The sequence below is a fragment of the Pecten maximus genome, chromosome 16 (assembly GCF_902652985.1).
Source record: "Pecten maximus chromosome 16, xPecMax1.1, whole genome shotgun sequence".
NCBI lineage: Eukaryota > Metazoa > Mollusca > Bivalvia > Pectinida > Pectinidae > Pecten > Pecten maximus.
Genome location: NC_047030.1, coordinates 26,969,197 through 26,995,198, shown reverse-complemented (window position 1 = coordinate 26,995,198; position 26,002 = coordinate 26,969,197). Strand labels below are relative to the sequence as shown.

Below are 26,002 nucleotides of genomic sequence, written 5' to 3'. Positions count from 1 at the left end.
GACCTATGTATGCCAGGTGTGTAATAAAAAGATTGATTGTATTATAAACTTTGATGTCTCTGACCTATGTATGCCAGGTGTGTAATAAAAAGATTGATTGTATTATAAACTTTGATGTCTCTGACCTATGTATGCCAGGTGTGTAATAAAAAGATTGATTGTATTATAAACTTTGATGTCTCTGACCTATGTATGCCAGGTGTGTAATAAAAAGATTGATTGTATTATAAACTTTGATGTCTCTGACCTATGTATGCCAGGTGTGTAATAAAAAGATTGATTGTATTATAAACTTTGATGTCTCTGACCTATGTATGCCAGGTGTGTAATAAAAAGATCGATTCTATAATAAACTTTGATGTCTCTGACCTATGTATTCCAGATGTTTAAACAGATCTGTCAAGGCTTTCCTCTTCTTCTAATGGATGTGTTTGGCTTCTGACTTCTGCTTGTCTTTATCTGCTGACTGTGGGAAAAATTCATAATGATTTTCAAGTCTCCATACTTATATTAATGTATTAAGACTAAGAGCAAACACAAAATAAAATAAAAGACAGCATTGACCTTTGGAGGAAAATACTGACCTGTAGACTTATATCAAATAATCTTATGTAACTTAACCTCTGTATAGCATAGAAATCAGAATGTTTGTTTAGTTTTGTATTGGCTAACAAGTATTTCAATTACAGTGTGATAGCTCCTATATAATTACCTGATCAACTTCAAGGGACTGGAGCTCATGTATTGTTTTGATGATGTCACCTGGACGAAAACAAAATGGAACTGTTGGCTACAAGTTAAATGTGCCCATGATGCTCAGTATAATGTTACTAAAATAAAAACAATGAGAGTGTGAAATTAAACAAAGTGTGACTAGTGTCTATTAATTTTCATCAAATTTAACTAAAAGTTTTCATAGGATTAGCATAATAAAATATATACATATCTTTTTTAAATCAAAATTAAATAAACCAGTGAAATGATTTAAACATGAAAATCACCAAAATAAGATTACCCCTAAAATATGTATGTTTTTCAGTAACTCACATCAAAATATCCAGATAAGCACTGGAAACTCTACTAAAAGCTTAAGGAGTTAGGTATATGTACCTGTGGCCTCGTCCATCACCTTGATGTGATATGTGTACCCTGTGGCAGCCATGTATTTTGTGAGATATTCCGGCCGGCTCTATGACACAATGCCAGTTAACGACCTTGTAAGGGAAACAACTCTTCAGACAGGACACTGGGTAATTCTGTATTCTTCTTCTGAATCTTGAAATATGTTTGATTAATATATTGATGGAATCTTATGACAATTGTCTCTTTCAGTGACAATTGTATGCTCTTAAACGTGAATGTTGTATGACATGTGTAAACATCAAAACCGTTTTGAGCAAACATGAAAATTAAATTATGAAATTTTTTGGTTGCTATTTTCCAGAAATACATAAATACAGTGGTAGATCATTAATAACCCAGAGATATAACTTACTATGACTGATGTGAAGTTGATACTTGAGACAGCTTCTGACAGCTCAGACAGCCACAACGATGGCTGACCGACACTGTCCACCTCGGAACCACCTTCCTTTAGTATACCTCAGACGGGTACCTCTAATATTGCCTTCAAATAAATTAATTCAAACTTAATCAACATTGACTTCACAAGCATCTGACTTTAGCTTTTACTCCATGAAGCTGAACGTAATGATTCAATACTGTGTCAGAGCAATAAGGAGGTCAGATAAGTTTTGTTATAGCTCCAGCATTCAGCTGGATCTGAGTCTATGCCCCCACCCCTTTTCCCTAAAAATAAATAACTGTGGCATATTTAAAAATCTATAAAGATTTTTTAAAAGTAGCCCTGCCATCACCATTTCCCAGCTAAGTACAGTCACCTCTCTGTTCTAAACCTTAAAGGATTTCATGTGTTTGTGTAGGGTACAATGTGTCTTCTCTGTCGTCTGTTTCAGTGACCAGTAGTTCATATCTGTCCAGCGTGCAATCTTTACAAAACTCTGCATAACACATTGAATATAAAATCTTAGCAAGTGCATAACAATCTTCACAAAACTCTGCATAACACATTGAATATAAAATACACACTGTACAGGTCTACAAACCTGTTTCTGTAAATGCTTCACCAAGACCTCGTTAGTTCCCTCAGTATTGAATAAGTTGGTCTCCCTCTGAAAAAAATTTCTGTAAAATTCTTTCTGCATAGTGTCCACCACTTCCCTCGACTTCCCCTCTGTACAATATTGATAAACTGACCCCTCCCCCTGACTTCCCCTCTATAATGACCCCTCCCCTTGATTTCCCCGCGATCTTTACAATATTGATAAACTGACCCCTCCCCTTGACTTCCCCCTCTATACAATATTGATAAACTGACCCCTCCCCTTGACTTCTCCTCTGTACAATATTGATAAACTGACCCCTCCCCTTGACTTCCCCTCTGTACAATATTGATAAACTGACCCCTCCCCTTGACTTCCCCCTCTATACAATATTGATAAACTGACCCCTCCCTTGGACTTCTCCTCTGTACAATACTCGTAAAACAATAACTCACCTTGAGTTCCTTCAGTATAGGAGACATCAGTTTATCAAGTTCCTTTTGTACAACGTCAGTAAACTGGTAATAGAACTGATGAAGATTCCATAGGAAAGACAACAGTGTAGCTACAACACAGAAAAGTCAGCTGTCATTTCTCACTCAATTCTACCCACCAACTTATGGTTGTAACCTTTACTAGGGTATAAGCCACAATTTTTTTTCTATTTTGAGTGTTTTAAACTCATAGTGAAACATATATGTATAATTGTATCCCACTACTCCAAACTTTGAAGGAAATTGAGCACAAGCAGAAGCAAAACTTCAACAAAGTTGGATTATAATTGATTTTCCATAGTAGTTATAATAAATTGATATCAAATGCAATCTTTGCTCAAAACCCTGTGTGAATTAATTATTATTGCAGTGGTTATTCTTAAACCAGTGTTATGAATATACAGGCGAACTGTGTATTAAATAAATTACACAGCCTACCTGAGTTCTAGTTTCCTCCACTGCATGATCAGAAGTGATACGTCTGCCAGTTGTGTCACACCATGGAAACTTGTCGGGCAGCATTACTCTACCACTCCTGTCATAATTATAACATTATAGTTTATAACTATTGTGATGTTGCCAGAAAACATGTCCTTTAATCTAATATATCTTTAGTGCAATAATGTTCTCCTCATGTTCTCAAACCTCACACTTATTTGACGTTTCATTAGTATCCCTAATACATAATTCATCAAATTTGTAAGTTGATATTATACTACACTAAGTAAGGTGACGTAACTTACCAGAGCTTTCTCTAACAATAGTTCAAAGCCGGTGAGGAACTTCATTATGGGACAAGTCACCGTGAAGTTTAAGATCCTTTCTGTTATTTTTGTTAACTGAAAACAAAAAGGATTTCAATTTAATGTCAAGTAAGATTATTGACTTATTCAGAATGATATTAATAATGTGCTAGTTATTACTGTTTGCACAGGGTCAGATTGATATTCATAGGGCTATGGTTGTGATTTCTTCCATTTTATGGAAAAAATTTTACTGAAACTTTTCTTTTTTCCTCATTTTTTGTTTTCAACTTAAGCAATACAATGAAGGGATTTTCCACAATGAGTTAATAACTTCAACAGAATTAGAAAATTACTTCAATAAAACTAGAATATTAACTAGATGTGTCAAAGCTACGTGAATGCCCTGGCTTGTAACAAATTAGAGAAGTTTGGATCTTTCAGATATCGTTGACTGTGTTAACAGATGACTTTTTAATGGGTCTATCTTACTCTTGTGACATCATAGTACATTTTCTACTCTTCATATTTTTTTTACTCACATATGTCAAAAGATTTCTTACTTCTAAACCTGTTTGAAAGGCTTATTACCCTGGTTCTTAAAAAGTAGGGAGCCATGATAGCTCAGTCGATTAGAGCTTATCGGACAAGTAACCTTAGGTGAAGATCCGAAATGCATGATTCGACACTCACTGCCTGTGTCAGTGTTTCTTGGGAAGCTAAAAATGGTGTGGCATGGTATTTTGAAGCATGGTGAAATGAACCGGTCCAAATACTATTATGAAGAAACTTGTAATTGACTTTTCTTCCTTCGCTTGATTTGATCAGTTAGCTTAATCATTTATCTTAATTTGATAAAACATTAGGGTGGGGTGTGGTGCTTCACTTTATAACATGGCCATAAGTGAAGTATTTTACTATTTTCTTACTTATTTTTTTTTTCACCATTTTTCTTGGAATACCTCATTTCTTTCCTCTAAACACAATAACATAAAAAAAATATGCCTGGGGTGAGGAAATTTAGGGTGGGGCGGGGCACTTCACTTTACTAATTTGTTTAGAGGAATGAAACAAGTTAATCCAAAAAAGATTTGGTGTTTGGTGAAAAAAAATATTTAGTAAGAGATAATAGTAAAATGCTTCACTTTACCATGGGGAGGGGGGGGGGGCACTTTACAATGGGCTTCAGCTTAATTACCATAGTACAATGGGTTCCCTGTGTTGTTCAGTGAGGTAGTCAGTTGGATTGCCTTTCACAGGTTCAAGGTCATCTCCAGATGACACTGCTGGAGTTATCTGCTCCTAAATCAATTGACTCGCTAACAGATGTCCACCAATGATTTGTGGGTCAACTTCATTAGCTGTAAAAGCAATATGTCATTACCTTTAGCTGTCATGACATTAAATAGCTATAATAACTATACAGGAGGGTCACATGCTTCACTTCTATGGAAAATCTACACAGAAAACTGTTTTGCTTAATCTTTACAGTTTTCTCCTTATTTTCCCATGAATTTTCGACGTTAGCTGTTTCAATCATTTTATAGCTGCACCAAACTATTTATTAGTCCCCTACCGGGGAAATCAGGGGGATTATAGGTTTCTGTCATTTGTCTGTCTGTCTGTCCTTCCACTCAGTTTTACACACTTTTTTTCAGCCTTGCTTTGAGGTATGTTGGTGAAAGTTGGTATGTAACTTCATAATGAGTAGCTACAGATCAAGTTTCAGTTTCAGGGTTTTAGGTTACTGTTACTATTTTTAGCGGGGCCAGTAGGGGACATGTATTGCTTTAGCAATAACTAGTACCCATCATGCTTGTTTACCCTGTACTTACCCCAGGGGGACAACAGATAAGGTACAACAGATAAACATGGATTCAAAGCAGGGGGCAGCATAATGAAATAAGATTGGCTTGCCTTTTACTAAACTGTATTAGAGATGGGTGGACTTATTGCCAAGCAAGATTTTTTTAAAGTGATCACTCACACAGGACATCATTAATAAAATTGCTATCACACTCCCGACATAGTAGGGAGGGCGCTACCAGGTCAGCAGTGTCCACCTGAGGCGCTGGTAACCGTGGTAACCATCTAGCCCGACAAAGGCAGGTGAACACCTGACGATGGGTCTTGTACACATGGAACATCTCCTCCTCCGTGATCATGTCTGGAGTTGTCTCCTCCTTATCACCTCCTCCCATCTTGTCCTGTGTCTCCATCTCGACAGATTCGTCCAGCGTGTCAGTACCGGTGATGTTCATGAATTCCTACACAACAGATCATCAGTAACTTCCATTAACTAGTAGGTATACACTGTCGGGGTATACAAACCAAATTCAAGGCTTTTTTCAGACTTTAATTCAATTTCCCAAGGATTTTTTCATACAGAATTATACCTATTAACAAATTTTGCAATGCCTCATGCTTCACACTTAGATTTGCAGAGCTGATTTGCTCATTTTCTTAAAATCTTGAGGATTTAAGCTACAAAGAGCCTTTGAACTGTAACTTGAATTGGTGTAAGATTTATATAAAAAGAGTCTTAGAATGGATTGAAAGTACATTTTCTCAAATTCATGTCTTTGTGTAATAAGGGGGCTCTCTTTTCTTGGTAACTTGTGTCACCATTTCAATCGATTTGGCCTTTAAAATTCAATATTTGCTGAATTTTTATCCCCCAATTCATTTTTGAGGGTTAATTTAAGCTATCATGCTCTTTTTAAGTATTTAACTTTTATGGATACACCTGCCGGGCTCTCCCCAGGTGCTACTTCTGACCTCCTGGGCTAACCTATAGTGCTGGTACTATAAACCCCAGGCAGAATGTTAGTTTTTACAGAGTAGCCCCTAAGAATGCCAAAATATGGTTAGTTAGTTTCGGTTCATTAATAAATCCAATTAACCTTACTACTGGACTTTGTTGTTTTGTATAAAACAAAGATAACAAAGGTGAAACAACAAATTGAGTATTCAAGGCCACTTGAAAGCTATGAGTCATGATTCCAAGCTTTTCGATGCCAAAATTAAGTTCAATGCATTTAAAGGCAACACAGAAAATTTCAATGACTTTCAAGACATGTGTATGCACCCCAACTGTAAATTGTTCAATTATTAACCTTATTTTTGTAAAAATTAATTTAGCAATTTAAGTACAACTGGTACTGATGAGCTTATTTATAGATACTAACTAGTTAAACACTTACATTAACAAAAGTTGGGAAGCTGCTCCTGAATTCCTTTTCCTCAATCACATCAATGTGTCTGTCATCTCCGGGGACTTTGGACTTATACCGATAAAGACTTTCTTCCTCCTTCTCTCGCTCTCTCTTTCCCTTCTCTTGCCTCTGCCATGTTGTTACAAATTGATGGAATAACATGGACAAGGTGAAGGTCATGTCTGAGGTCACCTCTCTCCTTACCAAACTGTCTGACTTCATTCACAAGGTCAAGGCTGGCATGTAGTAACCTGAAAATGATTGGGTAAAGACAAGATTAAAGTATCTCAGCACCAGATATTCCAGACGTCAAGGTCAGTGGGTGGCAACCTAGCAACAGAACACTAGAGGTCAAGGTCAATTGGTGGTAACAGAGCTACAGAACACTAAGGGGTCAAAAAGATTATTGAGTTAAGGTTGATTTTTACATTTATTGCTCCTAAACAGTCCACATCATTTTGTAAACATGGTTTTTTATAGTAGCTGGTGGCTACCTCATTGGACATCATACAGGTGACTGGTCCCATACTATTCAGAACAGTTGGTGCAAAGTGTATTGCCAAAGGTCACAACCACAGCATAATGAGTGTCCATAATATGTGTCCTTGAGAAACAAAAACTGCACAGCCGTTTATGGCAGTTTATCTTTCCCCAAGAACCAACCATCTTGGATCTTGACCAGATGATGGATTGGTCTCATGCTACAATGACTGAGACAGCCCTTTTGTTGTTAAAAGTAAAAATATCAAGAAGGGTAAACAAATCTGAGGAGATTCTTCATCATCATAAAATGTTCCTTGTTTACCGAGGTAGTCTTACCTTGAAATAAGCTGTTTCTGCTGCTGGTATTTATTATCCTGTGTATCCTCTCGCTTGATCACAGTCAGAAGGAGGCTTGATGTAAGGTCAGAGATTAAAGACTTCACTAGATCAAGATTACTAGGAAAAGCTTCATATACTGTTGGGAACTTGGACATCATCAGCAATTTCTCTTCCAGTTTCTCCAGAGACTACAAAACATTAAAGCATACCTCATCAATACTTGGAGCCAGCTTGTAGTTGTCTCATGTATAGTTGTAAGTTATCGGTCTTTGTTTTATAACGTCTTTGTTGTTATGATGTCATGCTAACTATGACACCATATAAGCCTTCAGAAAAGAAGAGCTCCCATGATGGAGCGAAAGTGCAAATTTGTGTCTATGTCGTTCAAATTTCCACTAGCTCCGGATTTCTGGGACAGAGTAATCAAATGCCTCTGTTTCTGAGCTTAATGGGAAATATGACAAATAAGTCGCTCTTTTTCAACCTGAATATCATCTGAATTTTTATTCAAATTTTTTATTTTAATAAATCATGTGTAATTCCATATGTTATAATTATTTTACCTGTTGACCAATCACCTAATTTGTCGCTGCTGAGCACATCCTGCCACTAGATGGAGGCCATGTCTGACCTGCATGGCGAGATTTAATGGGGTCATTAAGTAACGATACTCTGGATACAGAGTATCGAGATTGTCGAGAAAGGAACTCTGCCACATCCTTTCCTCGACAAACTTGTTACCCGTTGTCATGGCAACTGATGTAAGTCTGTCAAGAAGTTGGAGAATGTGATCCTCACTGCCGACACTTGATAAATAGTCCTTGACATTGCTTACAAGAAATTTAAACTGAAACAACAAAGTCAACATTACATTTAACACATATTTTACAGTATCTTAAAGAAAGTAAAATGACGGAGTAAGAAGATTACAATACAATTTTTAATATTTTCATGTCTTATCAGCATGTGTTATCCCTTTTTGTGTAGAATAAATCAGAATTCTTACCCAAAACTCCCAAGCAAGAAAAATCACTTAAGGGTGTTAGAAATCATTATATATATCAACTATGACATCAGATTGAAAACATACCCAATTTCAATATCTTAACTTAAAAGTCATTTCATGGGCTGTATCCAATCAGATCCAAATCATGAGATACATAGTTACTGATCAGCTAATAACTTGGCCTCACGATGTAGCAAATTTCCTACATCAATCCACAGGAAGACATCATGGCCTCCCGATGTAGCAAATTTCCTACATCAATCCACAGGAAGACATCATGGCCTCCCGATGTAGCAAATTTCCTACATCAATCCATAGGGGGCCAGCCAGTCATTAAACACGACATCGTGAAGTAATTACGGAACTTACGAAGTTTCAAAGAAATTGGTCAAAAAGTGTTGGAGGAGATTGCCAGATAATTTTATGCCAGATGGACAGGTGACACCATACTTCCATCAAATTTTGATGGGCACGGAATCGCAACAAAAGATTGAATTTTTTCTTTTTCTGAAACTGTGCTTTTGAAGGTAAATAAAATTCTCCATTTTCTCCCACAAATATAAGAATCTTTACAAACACAGACAAATCCTTAGAAATGTAATGACAAATCAGAGAGTTCACCTTGGAGGGTTTTGGTCTGTAGGCCTGCTGTAGTTCCAGTAGGAAGACCTTTACCTGGAGATATTTTGTCATGGCAACCAAGTGAGGTATGGGAGGATGTAACAAGTGGTCAGGCAGACTGGAGAGTGGCTGACCAGTGGTCAAAAGATGATGCTGATTATACACACTCAGCTCGGCCTGTGTGTCCATTAACTGTAAGGAAAATATATGTCATAGTCTGGTTAATACAAGTATTGTCATCTTAATAGACATTAACCATAATTGTCATGGCATGTATCACCAGAAACTTCACTTCAGCACATTTATTAAATACAGTACACACACTTTAACTCTTTCAGTAACATTGTTGTCGACATCAAAATTTGCATAATTTCAAGCTCCCCCTTCCCCACTGTTGCCTATAGTCGACAGGCTGATGTTATTTAAGTGTTGATTTGTTGATAACAGGATGAGACGTCTTTATTCCGTTCAGGTCTTTTTCCTTTCGAGTAATAGGTGATATTATTCTCATTAGGTTGTTAATGTAAACAATATGGCAGGTTGCTACATATTCATTTTAGATACCAGTGTCTTAGACGTTTCATAGCATTCAATGGGACTCCTAGATCTAAATAGTTAAATATTTCTCAACGTATAGAAATAACAAAAAACCTTTGTGTTTCTATATGAAAAAACAACACATTAAAAATACACACATAGGCTGCCATTTTGTTTAAACTTTTGGAGGCGAGCCTAATAATTACTTTCGGTATGGAATCCGGAAGGAACACAAAGTACAGAAAGAGTTTAACACTTTCATCATATCACTTACCTCTTGTCTGGCGTATTTGAGTTTTATTGCTATTTTCGCTACATGGTCCACACTGGCCGAGTCAGCCGTAAATGCCTTCAACACACTACAGAAACACCTCTCTATCTGACACACCAAGTCTGGTAAACTCTCACTCAGACAAATTTGGCACAGATCAAGTCTGTTTTTTCAGCATCTCATCAATGTCAACCTCATATTTGGCAGCCTGACCTCTGACCTCTGTCATCATGGCTTGGATTTCATTGAATTGTACTAGGTAGATCTCAGACTTGGGGAGACAATTGTGGTGGCAGATTTCAGGAAGAAGACAAAAACCTCCCATAAATGCCATTTTTCCAAAAATCTGAAGAAACGATAGATAATCACACAATATGTTATGACAAGTGAATCAACAATATCATCGACAGCATACCGTAGAGAGAATTCTACTTCCTGTTATGACAGATTCTCTGATCTATCTTCTAGTTGAGAACACTACTGCTGGATTTTTTTTTTTCAATTTTGTTGAATAACTTTCATTATTTCTCACAAATGATCTATTCTACCTGCAAATATTATATTACAAACAATTGCATGTATTATATCAAACATCTTAAACCAATAAAAGTGAGTGCAGGCTCACATAGATATACCCACTCCCACCCCCTTGTCAATACAATAAATAGGTCCAGGGGTTAATGAAATATTCTAAGTTTTTTTTTTTGGTAATTTCAAAAGTGGTCAAGTGTGACGTTTGAGCTCTAACTTTGACTGATAACCACCAAAATCTAATCAGGTTTAGCATTTCATGCAGTGATGTTATGGTACAGTGTGAATATGAACTAAATATGTCAAGGGATTCAGGAAATATCGTGTACTCAAGGTTTTCATGGATGGATAGCCAGGCACATGCACATTTTACTAAAAACTGGGGTATAAATACACAAAATGGTGGCGTAATCCTTGATAGTGTCAAAGACATTGAATGGAATTAAGGACCTGCCTAAGTTTCTGCCTTAAAAATAAGATGTCACGAGCATACAGCCCAATAATATCCCTGTGAAGTGATAATATCAACCATATAATGACTTTGAAAGGCGCAGTATGAGAACTTACCTTGGAGAGAGCTGTTGGCATGACAACAAGGAGGCATGTGACCAGAGATGCCTAGCAACAAGAGAGAGTCTCTGAGCCTGGGCCTGACACTGTCCTAAATACACCTGTAGACACTGGAGGTCAGATGGGCTGGACCCCATGGGCCTCTTGTCCTGGCTACCCCCACACAGAAATGTAAACATAGCATAGGTTGGCGTGGCCATATGGAATGCATACAGACCCTGGTGGGAAAAGATATTAAATTATGCACACAGTAGTTGTTGTTGTTGTTGTTGAGTTGAAGGTTTCATTGTGAGAATCAAAGTTTACAAAAACCTTAAACATTCTTACATAACTCGTGTTGATAATATTTTAAATAATTATTGATAATTGTTGGCTTACACAATCAATTGATTCCAATTAATTGATTGTGCAACATCATCATAAAATGAATGAGTCGAAAGTTAGTCAAAATACATGTAAGTCTCTACAATTATCCCCTGGGCTATATATAGTTGAAAGGCTGATTAACTTCTAATTAGATTTCTATGTTAAAGTTACCATTTTTTTCTTAATTTTTGTTTATACATCGGCCTGAAATGGTTAGATTTCTGGTATAAAAAGTCAACAAGAGCTGTTGGAGAACAGCATAGCTCGTCTCGCAAATGTTTGTCAATAAATAATTAAAATATATTAATTGGAATGGTTTCGCAAATTTCATTAATAATATTTATATTGTTTACTTGATCAGATTATGTTTCGTAAATGTATGCAATTTCAAAACCATACCAATTTATATATATATGAATTATTTAATTTTATTGACAAACATTCGGGAGACAAGCTATGCTGTTGTAGATAAAATGAATATATTAAATACAAATGTAATTGCTTTTGGACATATTTCTTCAATTTTTTGACAAAATATTATCCTAATGAGAGTTGTCTCCCTTAGAAAATGTGGACGGTATTAATTGTCTATATTGAGCATTTTCACATTTTTTATTTTTAGTTTCACAAGAAGGGATAGTGTAACTCCATAGGGACTCTTTCACCAAATATCAGCACCCTAGAACAATTATAAAGTGATGTATTAAAACCTCTTAACACTTGCACCAAAAACTTGACGCAGAAATATTTTAAGTCCAAATTTGAAAATTCTGGTTTTTTGCCAAGAAAATCTTTTAGTTTAACTCCGGCAGGGGATAGTTTAACCCAAGAGGGAGTCTATTACCAATTATCAGCACCATAGTACAATTATAAAGTGATGTATTAATACTTTTCAACACTTGCACCAAAAACTTAACGCAGAAATATTTTAGGTCCTAAAATTTGAAAATTCTGGTTTTTAAAAAAAAAAATCTTTTAGTTTAACTCTGGCAAGGGATAGTCTAACCCCAGAGAGACTCTATTGCCAATTATCAGCACCCTAGTACAATTATAAAGTGATGTATTAATACCTTTCAACACTCGCACCAAAAACTTAACGCAGAAATATTCTAAGTCCATAAATTTGAAAATTCTGGTTTTTTCCAAAAAACATCTTTTACTTTAACTCTGGCAAGGGATAGTCTAACCCCAGAGGGACTCTATTGCCAATTATCAGCACCCTAGTACAATTATAAAGTGATGTATTAATACCTTTGAACACTCGCACCAAAAACTTAACGCAAAAATTTTCTAAGTCCAAAATTTTCAAAAATCTGGGTTTTTTTTCCAAAAAATCATTTAGTTTAACTCCGGCAGGGGATAGTTTGACCCCCACAGGGACCATATTACCATAAATTACTATGCCTTTCAACACTTGCACCAAAAATGTAACATTTGGAAAACCAACGGCGACGCCGACGCTGACGCCGGAGTGACGACATAAGCTCTCACTCTTCTTCGAAGAGACGAGCTAAAAATGTACATTTAACAATGTTAAAAAGATATCAGTGTTGTTACATTGCCTAGAATAGGTGACCATGGTCATTGATCAGTGTACACTAGCTACAGTAGCAGCTTTACATTGGTTAATATCACTATCTTCAGGTTCATAAATATCTATATCAACCTCATCCAAGGACATACTTCAATTATCCTGATACATTTAAGTCTGGATGTTAAATTATGACTTGATTTTACTAGGAAGAATTTTATCTTTACAATTAACTTTAAGTTTCTACAAAACGTACAATGAATCAAGTCTGCAGGTATATGTTAAGGAACATACATTATGATTTATCTGTTTAATGTGACATACATAGACACTGTCGTTACGGTGATACATGGCTGTGTTTTGCTCTTCCTCTTCTTCTTCACTCTATTGAAGCCAATAAGTTTCACAGCTGTACTGAATAGTTGTTTTTGCAGAATCATCCAACTCTGCTGTGGAAAGAAAAATCAAAATAAACAAGGGCCCAATGGGCCCAAATCGCTCACCTGCAATGCAATGATCTTTTCATATATGGATCCTGCAGTTATTTGAAACCATGCTACAGGACCAATATAATGTCTCTCCGCACTTTGGCTATTCACTAAAAGTCATTTAAAGATTTAAGCATACTTGATCGACGTGACCTTGAAGGTCAAGGTCATTCATTTGAACAAATTGGGTACCCTTTACCGCAGCATGCTACAGACCCAATATCAACTCCCTGGGACTCTTGGTTATTTGTGAAGAAGTCGTTTAAACATTTTAGCTTTTTGACTCATGTGACCTTGAATGAAGGTCAAGGTCATTCATTTGAACAAAATTGAGAGCCCTTCACCCCAGCATGCTACAGACCCAATATCAACTCCCTGGGGCTCTTGGTTATTGAGAAGAAGTTGTTTAAAGATTTTAGCCTTTGTGACTCCTGTGACCTTGAATGAAGGTCAAGGTCATTCATTTGAACAAAATTGAGAGCCCTTCACCCCAGCATGCTACAGACCCAATATCAACTCCCTGGGCCTCTTGGTTATTGAGAAGAAGTTGTTTAAAAATTTTAGCCTTTGTGACTCCTGTGACCTTGAATGAAGGTCAAGGTCATTCATTTGAACAAACTTGGGACCCCTTCACCCCAGCATGCTACAGACCCAATATCAAGTCCCTGGGTCTTTTGGCTATTTAGAAGAAGTCGTTTAATTTTGTTTTAGCATATTTGATCCCTGTGACCTTGAATGAGTCAAGGTCATTCATTTGGACAAACTTGGTAGCCCTTTACTCCAGCATGCTACAGACCCAATATCAAATCCCTGGGGCTCTTGGTTATTGAGAAGAAGTTGTTTAAAGATTTTAGCCTTTTTGACCCCTGTGACCTTGAATGAAGGTCAACTTTATTCATTTGAACAAACTTAGTAGCCCTTCTCCCCAGCATGCTACAGGCCCAATTGAACAAAATTGAGAGCCCTTCACCCCAGCATGCTACAGACCCAATATCAACTCCCTGGGCCTCTTGGTTATTGAGAAGAAGTTGTTTAAAAATTTTAGCCTTTGTGACTCCTGTGACCTTGAATGAAGGTCAAGGTCATTCATTTGAACAAACTTGGGACCCCTTCACCCCAGCATGCTACAGACCCAATATCAAGTCCCTGGGTCTTTTGGCTATTTAGAAGAAGTCGTTTAATTTTGTTTTAGCATATTTGATCCCTGTGACCTTGAATGAGTCAAGGTCATTCATTTGGACAAACTTGGTAGCCCTTTACTCCAGCATGCTACAGACCCAATATCAAATCCCTGGGGCTCTTGGTTATTGAGAAGAAGTCGTTTAAAGATTTTAGCCTTTTTGACCCCTGTGACCTTGAATGAAGGTCAACTTTATTCATTTGAACAAACTTAGTAGCCCTTCTCCCCAGCATGCTACAGGCCCAATATTAGGTCTCTGGGCCTTTTGGTTATTGAGAAGAAGTTGCTTGAATGGAAAAGTTGACGCCGGCCGGACGGCATCTGAGGTTACTGTACCAAGTGACTTTACCTGTTGGTGGTCAGTGTGAGTGAGGTTGTTGTACTGAGAGACCTTGGACTTTACCTGTTGGTGGTCAGTGTGTCTGAGGTTGTTGTACTGAGAGACCTTGGACTTTACCTGTTGGTGGTCAGCGTGTCTGAGGTTGTTGTACTGAGTGACCTTTGACTTTACCTGTTGGTGGTCAGCGTGTCTGAGGTTGTTCTACTGAGTGACCTGTGATTATACCTGTTGGTGGTCAGTGTGTCCGAGGTTGTTGTACTGAGTGACCTATGACTTTACCTGTTGGTGGTCAGTGTGTCTGAGGCTGTTGTACTGAGTGACCTTGGACTTTACCTGTTGGTGGTCAGTGTGTCTGAGGCTGTTGTACTGGGTGACCTTTGATTATACCTGTTGGCGGTCGGTGTGTCCGAGGTTGTTGTACTTAGTCACCTGTGACTTTACCTTTTGGTGGTCAGTGTGTCTGAGGCTGTTGTACTGAGTGACCTGTGATTATACCTGTTGGTGGTCAATGTGTCCGAGGTTGTTGTACTTAGTCACCTGTGACTTTACCTGTTGGCGGTCGGTGTGTCCGAGGTTGTTGTACTTAGTCACCTGTGACTTTACCTGTTGGTGGTCAGTGTGTCTGAGGTTGTTGTACTGAGTGACCTATGACTTTACCTGTTGGTGGTCAGTGTGTCTGAGGCTGTTGTACTGAGTGACCTTTGATTATACCTGTTGGTGGTCAATGTGTCCGAGGTTGTTGTACTTAGTCACCTGTGACTTTACCTTTTGGTGGTCAGTGTGTCTGAGGTTGTTGTACTGAGTGACCTGTGACTATACCTGTTGGTGGTCAGTGTGTCTGAGGCTGTTGTACTGAGGTGACCTATGATTATACCTGTTGGCGTCGGTGTGTCCGAGGTTGTTGTACTTAGTCGACCTGTGACTTTACCTTTTGGTGGTCAGTGTGTCTGAGGCTGTTGTACTGAGTGACCTGTGATTATACCCTGTTGGTGGTTCAGTGTGTCTGAGGCTGTTGTACTGGTGACCTTTGATTATACCTGTTGGCGGTCGGTGTGTCCGAGGTTGTTGTACTTTAGTCACCTGTGACTTACCTTTTGGTGGTCAGTGTGTCTGAGGCTGTTGTACTGAGTGACCTGTGATTATACCTGTTGGTGGTCAGTGTGTCTGAGGCTGTTGTACTGGGTGACCTTTGATTATACCTGTTGGCGGTCGGTGTGTCCGAGGTTGTTGTACTTAGTCACCTGTGACTTTACCTTTTGGTGGTCAGTGTGTCTGAGGCTGTTGTACTGAGTGACCTGTGATTATACCTGTTGGTGGTCAGTGTGTCTGAGGCTGTTGTACTGGGTGACCTTTGATTATACCTGTTGGCGGTCGGTGTGTCCGAGGTTGTTGTACTTAGTCACCTGTGACTTTACCTTTTGGTGGTCAGTGTGTCTGAGGTTGTTGTAATGAGTGACCTGTGACTTTACCTGTTTGTTAGTTTGTCCGAGGTTCTGGTACTGAGTGACCTGTTCTGGAGACATTGGGGTGAAGGTCAAACAGAAGTCAGTTTAGCTCTGGCATCCATCAGGAATGTTGCAAGAGTAGAGATGCAGGACTGATGCTGCCGCAGCAAAGAGGGAAACATACTCAAAAAGAGGCCACAAACACACATGTTGCCATGGTGACCTGGTAGCTATGTCAATACTCTCTGGCTGTGATTGGATAATGTCAGTAGTCAAATCATCCTCAGTCTTTTTATCCAAGCCAAGTTTTTTCAGAGTCTCTTGAATCTGTTTTACCTTCATGTGGTACTCATCTGCAAGGACCAAAACATTTAATTTTTCAGTTGCATATGACTCAGAATTAAATGATTTCAAGGAAAATTACATTATGTTCTTATATGTAGATTTCAAAAGTAAGGCTCAACTGAAGTATGCACACATCACAAATGGAAGTTACCTATGGCATCAGGGCAAATTCATGAACCAGCTGGCTCTAGCAAACAGCAAGCATCTTTAATATTCAAACAGGATATATGTAATGTTTAACAGCATCATGAACATGAAAATACATAATGTAAACTTGTGAAACAAGTTATATTAACTTATATTAATCACACTTGTTGACCCAGATGGAAGCACGTAAGGGGTCTTACTGTGGGAGGAAACCGGAGTACCCAAGGAAAACCCACGTGGTCGGGCAGGCGACCCCATACCTTTCCATGTCTGATCGGGGAATCGAACCCCAGCCTAGGTGAAAGGCAAGTGTGTTACCACTGTGCCACCCGAACACCCACAAAAAAAAATTCATTAATACATTCATTCATCTGTAACATCATCATAATCTGGCCTTCATCACACAATAGAAGTTTCACTTTCTTACGAGTAACTATGGCAACACTCTCAACTTCCAGGTCAACTGTTCTACAATGGTGACCTAGGGTCAATGTCCTTACTGCCTCCTGCTGTGTCCTGAATGGAGCTGGATGACCGACAGATTTCCAGAAGTGGACAAATTGTTTGTCTTTGTGAGCAAATGATGGATGAAGATGGTTGACCACTGAATGTATAGGGTGAGGCAAACTGAAGGTGAAGGATGAAACGATGACAGATTTAATGTCTAAAGCATTATTTATTTTCATAATTATATAAATTGCCATATGATACAGTTATAACCTGAGCTGTATTAGCTAGAGTATTGACAGACAAGCATGGCCTCCACTATAAACCATACCATATAAATCTCTTTATAACTGACAGAAAATTTCCATTTTTTTTTTTTTTTAATTTGAAAATGACCTTGACATAGATTTAAGATACCTGTCAATCACTACAGCACATTTAGATATAAAAGTTCGTCATCAAGTAAAATTTCTGGATTTACACTCCATGATTCTGAGAACAAGCCCAGCAAAGTAAGTGTGGACAACATTTTGAAGAGAGATTCACACTTACAGCCATGATTAATCTATCCCCAATAAAGATTTGTTGCAAAGTATAAACATTGCTTGCTGTACTGGTCATTTTAGATGATAGTCATGTGTAACAGTATTAGTATTATGTTATACTATAATAAAAACATGTGTCATAATCAATACCAGGTCATACTTTTTGTACAAATTATACACTGCTTTGGTAAGTTTACATTGGCCACAAATATGAAAACCCTAACTGGTAATAGGGTACAGTGGAACCTCTATAAACCGAACATGCATGGGACATGGATATTTGTTCGGTTTACAGAGGGTTCAATTTGGAGAAGTTGATCGAAAAATGACCGGCACATGTATACGTAGACAATTTGGTTTGTCTGAATAATATGAACATTATGAAAGTTAATCAATGTATATATTGCAGATTATATAAGAAAGACAAATAAGTATAACTGTAGTTTTAAACAGTATTTTTACGTGTACAACTGCACTTAACGATCGACATACATTGTGTTGCATCCGGTGAAGCTTCGTCATGTGGATGGGGCCGATACGGAATATTTTACACATTGAATAATATGAAATGTTGTTTAGATTTTTTGTTTCAATATTAATTACAATTGATCAGTTGATACTGGTCGTATTTCCGACATCTGTATTGTCTAAAAAAAATCACGGCTTCATTTATTACCATGCAAAAAAGACCACCTTTGGGCCTTATTTAAATCAAATGCGAAACTCGCGATCAGGCTTCTAGCTCTACTTGCATTGAGAAGATAAACAAACTGCCGCGCTTCAATGAAGTGTGGCATTGTTTCATAATTGTTGTGTTGATTATACCCCATAGGCCTACCGTCATAATGCCCCCTTGGGGTATATATATATTGGATACCTGTACAAATCACCTACATGTATACATAGATCCCGAGACAATTAAGCTTCACACAATACCCCCCGTCACAGGTGTTGTTTCACGGTTGACTGGTCTGACCTCGTGTCATAATCGCTCAGGTAAGGCCGGTTTTCAGAAGTACATTTTGGTATATTTTAACAGTAACCGGACACAAAATCAGTCCATGTTCAGAATTCAGAGGTATCAGTATTTGGAAGATTTTTAATACTATAATAAAGAAGAACCAATTCCATACAATGACAATTCGTTCGGTATTCAGAGGTGTTTGGTTTTTAGAAGGTTCGGTTTTGGGAAGTTGCACTGTATTTATATATATATACTCAATTGCAAACAGATCAATGGTAAAGCAATACATGCCTCCTACCGACCCCTGCTAAAAATAGTAACAGTGACCTTGACCTTGTCCCAGAAACACTAAAACTCCAACTTGATCTGTAGCTACTCATGGTGAAGTTATATACCAACTCTCTCAAACATACCTTGATGAATGACTGAGAAAAGTGCTGAAAACTGAGTGGATCGAGTGACAGACATACATACATACAGACAGACAGATGTGGGGGAAACCTATAGTACCCTGGTTTCACCGGTAGAGGATTAATAAAATAGTTATAGGAGAAACTACATGTTGTTACCGGTCTTTCAGTAGGAGCCACGTCCTCTTGTAGAACATGTGCCAGTGTAAGGCCATGTAGTGGTACTCCATTTCTTCTCCTGTGATAGAACCTTCACATGCATCCAAGAGTCTATACCTCCACTTCACTGCATCTAGTACCTACACCAGTCAAGGTCAGAGTACTCACAACAGTCAAGGTTGGGGTCAGAGTACCTACAACAGTCAAGGTCAGAGAACTCACAACAGTCAAGGTTTGGGTCAGAGTACCTACAACAGTCAAGGTCAGAGTAACCACAACAGTCAAGGTCAAGGTCAGAGTACCTACAACAGTCAAGATCAGAGTACCTATGACAGTCAAAGTCAGAGTACTCACAACAGTCAAGGTCATATAACCTACAACAATCATGTTCAGAGTACTCACAACAGTCAAGGTCAGAGTACCCACAACAGTCAAGGTCAGAGTACCTACAACAGTCAGGGTCAAGAGTACCTAAAATAGTCAAGGTCAAGGTCAATGTACCCAAAACGGCCAGGGTCAGAGTAACTACAACAGTCAAGGTCACAGAAACTACATGTAACAGTCAAGGCTATCGTCTACTACATCACACTCAATGACACCACTTTAATATATATTACATATCTTAAAAGATAATATTTAATGAATTCATAAATAAATTTAAACAGAATACAGAATTATTGTTATACCTTCTTCTACAGGAGAGTCATACAGAAATATACCTTGATAACATCTACGTAATTTGTTAGCTGAAGGGAGGCAATAGCTTTCAGCAGTTCTTCCTTCTGGGGCAACAGTACATATATGTCACAAAGCTCAGTGTGGTCCCGTCTACCCAGGGCAAATCCTGTAATGAAATAAATACAAAGTGAGCAGGAGGTCACATAGATACACCCCCAACCCCATCTTCAACAAGCTAGAGCACCTGTCCCCTATCATTCCCAATAAACCCCGAAACTCTAACTTTATCTGGCGCTACTCATACCAAAGTTGTATACCAACTTTCACAAACATACCTTGAAGCATTAGGCTGAGAAAAGCTCAGAAACTGAATGCACAGACTTACAGACGGACGGACAGACGGATGGAGAGGAAACCTCTAGTCCCCCTGGTTTCACCGGCAGGAGACTAATAAATCTTTCCAGGGGTTTATGAGATATCTTGTACACCATCTGTTTTATCTTATAAGTGATCATGAGCTACGAAAACCTGGACTGATAATCACTGAAATCTTATCAAGTGTAGAACCTGATGATGTGATGTTATGGTGTGGATATGGACTAAATCTGTCCAGAAATTCATGAGATATGTTGTAAAAAATCATTTTGTTTTTTAAAGTAAAAAAGTGTGACTTTTGACCTTTAACATGTACGAACGGCACAGTAGAACTTTCTCAGCAAATCGTTCAAATCCTCAGTTGAATAATCTTTGATCAGCGTAAGAGAGAGATCGCATGTCAACAGAAAGTCAGTCAAGATGTTTTCCGCTGTTTTCACCACATTTTTCGTATTTTTGCTGTCATGGTCATCCAAAATTTGCTGTATTTCGTGTTTAGATGCCAGGGCAAACCTACATAAACCGTCTGCACCACTCATAGCCATTTCAGGTTGTGCAAACGACAAGGGAAAGTAACTCTAATGTTTACAGGAAATCGTAATCACTCGGACGCATTCGGGTACTTCCGGAAAGGTTAGCGGTCAACAGTCAATTTTAACAGTTAATTTTAACAGTTTGTTTGAACCAGCGACCACAACAGTTAAACTTTGGCATTTTTACTCAATACATTTATATAATGACTATTGATTAAGGGTATAACAAGATAAACAATTTATCATTATTATCATTAACCAGTTTACTGTCCACTATTACGGCCTTTCCACCTTTCAGTGGACGAGTGGATAAACAAGCATACCGGGTATTGCCAAAGCATTAATACATGTCCCCTAACCCCCCTCACTAAAAATAGTAACAGTCACCCTAAAACAGAATCTTGTCCAAAATATTATATAATAAAATATTATGGTCCTTTATCATTGTGTGAAGTTTGATCAAAATCGCTCAAGGAATGAAGCCTCTAGAGTGCTGACTAACTTTGGCATTACCTACCTTCATACAAGACGGACGGAGAGGAAAACTATAGTCCTACCTTGTTTCACTGGTAAAGGACTTATAAGATAATATGTTTTTGCTTCACTCACATTTCATAATAGAAATTGTCTGTACATCTTGGTGTTCTCTAAGGTTGTACAACTCTACAAGGAGGAAATACACAAAAGTGTCTAAATTTTGACAGAGCTGGAGAACTTGTCTGTTAGATATAGCAGTAAGTAAATAGCTTTATACAAAGGTTTCTTCAGTAAATCAATACATGAAATCAGCACAGTGTACATACACCTACCTTTCTCGTCACAAAACTTCTGATATTCTTGACATACCCATCACACGATGCATGTATCAATGCCTTGACCAATAAAAATGCCTCTATCTGTCTGCTGTTGCCTCACCATGGCAGCACGGATTAGATCGAGTATGACAGGCCGTTCCCCAAGTGAGATATTCTCTCTCATGTCAGTATGTAGAGACATCAGCCAATCACAGGCTCCATCATCTGAGACCTTGACCTTGTAACATGACCTTGACATCATGAGAGCTGTATAGTGACCCATCCTCCTACAAAAACAATCATGTTTTTACGCAAAAATAAACAACAAACAAGTGGAAATAAATGAAACAACTGATTCAGAATTAGATTTAATGCCTTCTGATTGTTTCAAACATCCTTTGGTAACATGATCACAAGAAAAGAAGTGAATGGAAAGCTGTTTTATATATGTTTATTCTGTCAGTAAATGACATTCCACATTCCAGAGGATATTCACATACACAACTTCTACTGCACTTGAAGATGAAGATGCAGGAATATCTGAGACATATGCCCTGAACAAAATATCTAAGACTGATGGACTGACAAAATTAATGTAGGTATTGTCCCCCTGGTAGTACCAACAGGGGTACTAATGTACTACCTGCGTAAAGCTGAATAACACAGATATGGGAGAATTATAAATCATCATAGCTCTGGATATTTCTCAAAATTTTGGATCCATCGCCAAAAACAGCCCACATAATGAAATGATTTATTTTTACCTCATTTCTTACATATCAAATAAGAAATATTTCAGAATTTAATAGAAAACAAATTTGTCAACGAAACACTTCCAAATTTCCAGGGAAAAAGAAAGCATGTAAACAACAGACTGGAAGAATTTCCTGATCTGAAATTTCCCTTTTGTTGCATGGCAGAAAATGTGCAGGTTCCCACCTGAAGTTAGGATGTGGTGTTATGGTTGGGATGACACCATCGATTACACCTCTTTCGTTGATGTTAAGGACGCCGTGGGGCTCCAACAGGGCATTCAGTCTATCTAGGACGAAGGCACTGAAAAGACATGGAAGTATAATTAGCATGCTGATACTTTAATTACATCTACAAATTGAAGAACAGAATACTAATTTATAACTAGAAACACACGCTGAAAGATTAAACCTTAAACTAAATACAGCCACAACACAAACTGTTAAAGGGACAATTTAGTCAAGCATGCTTTTTAAAATTCAAGCAGAATCGATATATCCAGACAAAAGAATTTGCGGTCAACAGTTATCGACTATGTACCCAAAGTCCAGTATGGTCAGTTTAAGTTTGGGGAAAGCCCACATCAAATATAGCAATACTCCAAATATAGTGCAACGTGTTGCGTCCCTCTGGCGGGAACAGAGTTACTTGTAAACACATCCACGCGATCGAAGCACAGAGTGACGACACGGTAGATCTAATTTCACGTATACTTATTTCTTTGGATTTTGCTTTAACAACATGCGTGGCAAACAGTTGTTACATGTATCATAATTGATAGATTCATTAATGATTTATTGTGTTGACAATTCAAATCGACCACACACATGTTTATTCCAGGGTCACCAAACGGGAATTCGTGTTCATGTAATTGTGTACACACATGCATGTATACGGCCGATACGTATGCAGAAAAAGATTGTATTTTCATTTGTGAACGAATGCAAACAAACGCTAACACCAATCTAAGTGATGTTTTTCATCTATGATGTAATCAGAACAATACTTATAACAAGTACGAATGGAATTATGATAATGGAAGTTGTACAGAACAAAAATATCGCACCTCAACAATAATCCATAGTCCAATCTAGGTCAAGTCTCGGCAAACTCGCTTGCAACTGTATGAACTTCTTCATAGTTGTCGCAACCGTTCGAAAAACTCACATCTGTTATATTCATGACCTAACAGTAATTCTCCATATATTTTGTTTATCCATTCACTGTCTACGTTTGGTACGAAACCCGCAACCTATAGTTAAAATATCCGCTAACAGCTTCAAATGCAAACCAATGTTGTTTACACTCACGAGACGGGGCTGTGCTTGCACACATGTATACAAAGTGTGTAGAGACGACTTGCTCATTTGCATATAAATTGTATGATTATACGATTAGGATCCCCCTTACAATTAATTAAAAAACGCATGGAAAACATACACTTGTATCTTTATATGACCAATGATAGTTCATAAGGAGAACTGAAGTACACTTTCATGAAATAATTGTGAAATGATAAAAAAGTAAACAAACTTGACTAAATTGTCCCTTTAACATATTATAGCATTTTTTTCTCACTCATATTTCCGGGCATTAACACAATAAAAAATGATTAGCACCATGATGAATTGAAAGAAAGAAAACCATGTTCTGTAACTACAATTTGTGCTATCATTATTTGGCAGAACATTTTCAGCACAAAATCCACTAAAATAAGATTACCACTAAAATATGTACATTTACAGTATATATATTCAGCTCAGCCAATGACATTTTAACTCTGAATATTTCCTTTTAACTTCATTGTGAGGAGTAAGAGATGTATTTAACGTTTAATTTACTGTATCACAGAAAAATATTATTAAGAAATGCAATAAATACGAAGTCTTAAGTCAGTTAAGTAGAAAATATTCTACATGCTCTTTAAGATATATATCAACATACAAATTTCAATGGCTGTTGAAATATACTAGCAACAGAACTTAACATGAAGTCTAGGGGCTATGGTAGCTGAGTGGTTAAGGTGTCCCGACACTTTATCACTAGCTATCCATCTCTGGGTTGCGTGTTCGAAACCCACATGGGGCAGTATATTTGCCTAGTACCGACCATAGGCCGGCGGTTTTCTCCGGGTACTCCGGCTTTCCTCCACCTCAAAAACTTGGCACACCGTTAATGACCCTGGCTATTAAAACAACGTTAAACAAAATAAACCAAACTAATACGAAGTCTTGGCAGATTTACTATATGGATAAAAGGATCGCAAGCAATGAACATACCTTTCTGTTACATTATTTAGGACATAACATGTTATTCTCTCTAAACAATTGATACCTGCAGAAGTTGACATTGTCGATAAGTAGCCAGTGACCGGCCTGTAATGCCTGTACCAGCACGCTGTCAGCCCACTTAAATGCCCTGCCGCCTGACCCTAAAGAGGTCAGCGTTAACTTGGAGGTCACCTTTTCTCCAAGTCTGTTACTGTCTTCAGAAATTCTGAAATTATTAGAAAATGTCAGTCACCATACTAAATAAATTACCTGGTAATCAACAACATGGTATTTTATCATTGAGTGAAGTTTGATAAAAATTCCTTGAGGAGTGAAACTGCTAAAGCGCTCACAAACTTGGGCACTACGTACATATTATGCACAAGACGGATGGAGAAGAAACCTAATTCCCTCGGATCCACTTAAAACAGTTTAAAGAAGATACCCATTACATATTATATACAACTTCTAACTGTGTACAGTAGAAGCTTAAGGGAAACTTGTCAATTTATCTTAGGCTTGTAATCAAGATACCCCTATATACATTTATCATCTGAGGAACAAGAGAGGTAGCCATTTGAATCTTTGAATTGAATATAGTTAAACAATTTACAATTTGTCACAACCTTAGATATCCATATTTAGAATACATACTTTCTTGTTCCAGGATTTACATGAAATATAAAGGAATTTGAAGCAATAATTCTTGTTATGTCCTTACCTGCTCCTTTATCAGATGTCTGAGTCTGAAGAGACTGCTTGATGTCACTTATGACCTCTGTCAGACGTGCGACCTTGACCTTGACAGACTCTAGCTCTTCTACACTTGACAGTTTCGTTCCAAACTCTGAAACAGTTCCCATCATGTTGTCAACAAAGATTTCAGCCAATAAAGGAAACTGACCTCCACGTAAACATTAAGGACTCTGAAATAAATCTCTTATAACCCAGTATTATTAGTTGGGTCATGTGATTCAATTCAGCAAATTAAAACATTAGAGTCTCAATGGAGGTGTTAGAGTATTTGTTGATTGTCACATGATACCCAATGAACCAATCAGAACTAATAGGATTTCCACCATAACTGTACCGACCCGCATCTTCACACTGCCTGAAGCTGTTCCAGGATTGCTGCAGCCTCCCTGCCATATTGACATGTTGACCTTGGAGAAGCAGGATGGTAGTATCCAAGACAACAGATTCGGTTGTGTAGACGAGTTTCTCTACGTGGTTCTGGATATCTGTCTACAGTAACAGGAAATAGTCAGTAAACACATCAGAGAGGACAGACGACACTAA

At 37.8% G+C, this 26,002-nt stretch overlaps 1 protein-coding gene across 15 annotated transcripts in view; it reads right to left on the bottom strand.

The window, feature by feature from the left end:
• LOC117344832 (midasin-like) overlaps window positions 1-24,942 on the bottom strand; it is a 40,702-nt gene extending 15,760 nt beyond the window's left edge. For 3 of the 15 annotated variants that reach the window (XR_004536243.1, XR_004536250.1, XR_004536247.1), the window contains exons 1-20: window positions 24,768-24,942; window positions 22,620-22,736; window positions 20,657-21,967; window positions 20,020-20,144; window positions 16,308-16,636; window positions 13,155-13,279; window positions 10,931-11,151; window positions 9,836-10,178; window positions 9,025-9,216; window positions 7,961-8,244; window positions 7,395-7,585; window positions 6,564-6,826; window positions 5,348-5,627; window positions 3,361-3,456; window positions 3,056-3,152; window positions 2,579-2,688; window positions 1,496-1,627; window positions 1,111-1,275; window positions 713-830; window positions 370-466 (exon numbers count right to left, since the gene is read on the bottom strand). Coding sequence is in view for 1 of the 15 variants with exons in the window: in XM_033907671.1 (XP_033763562.1) it covers window positions 20,067-20,144; window positions 21,802-21,967; window positions 22,620-22,736; window positions 22,974-23,017 (405 nt within the window). In the remaining 14 variants the exon portion in view is untranslated. Of the gene's footprint in view, window positions 1-369; window positions 467-712; window positions 831-1,110; window positions 1,276-1,495; window positions 1,628-2,126; window positions 2,193-2,578; window positions 2,689-3,055; window positions 3,153-3,360; window positions 3,457-5,347; window positions 5,628-6,563; window positions 6,827-7,394; window positions 7,586-7,960; window positions 8,245-9,024; window positions 9,217-9,835; window positions 10,179-10,930; window positions 11,152-13,154; window positions 13,280-16,307; window positions 16,637-16,779; window positions 16,834-19,300; window positions 19,495-19,735; window positions 19,747-20,019; window positions 20,145-20,656; window positions 21,968-22,619; window positions 22,737-22,973; window positions 23,052-24,767 lie in introns of those variants that run through there. The other 12 variants (XR_004536244.1, XR_004536249.1, XR_004536251.1 and 9 more) reach the window with 12 other exon arrangements.
• Window positions 24,943-26,002: the final 1,060 nt, after the last annotated feature.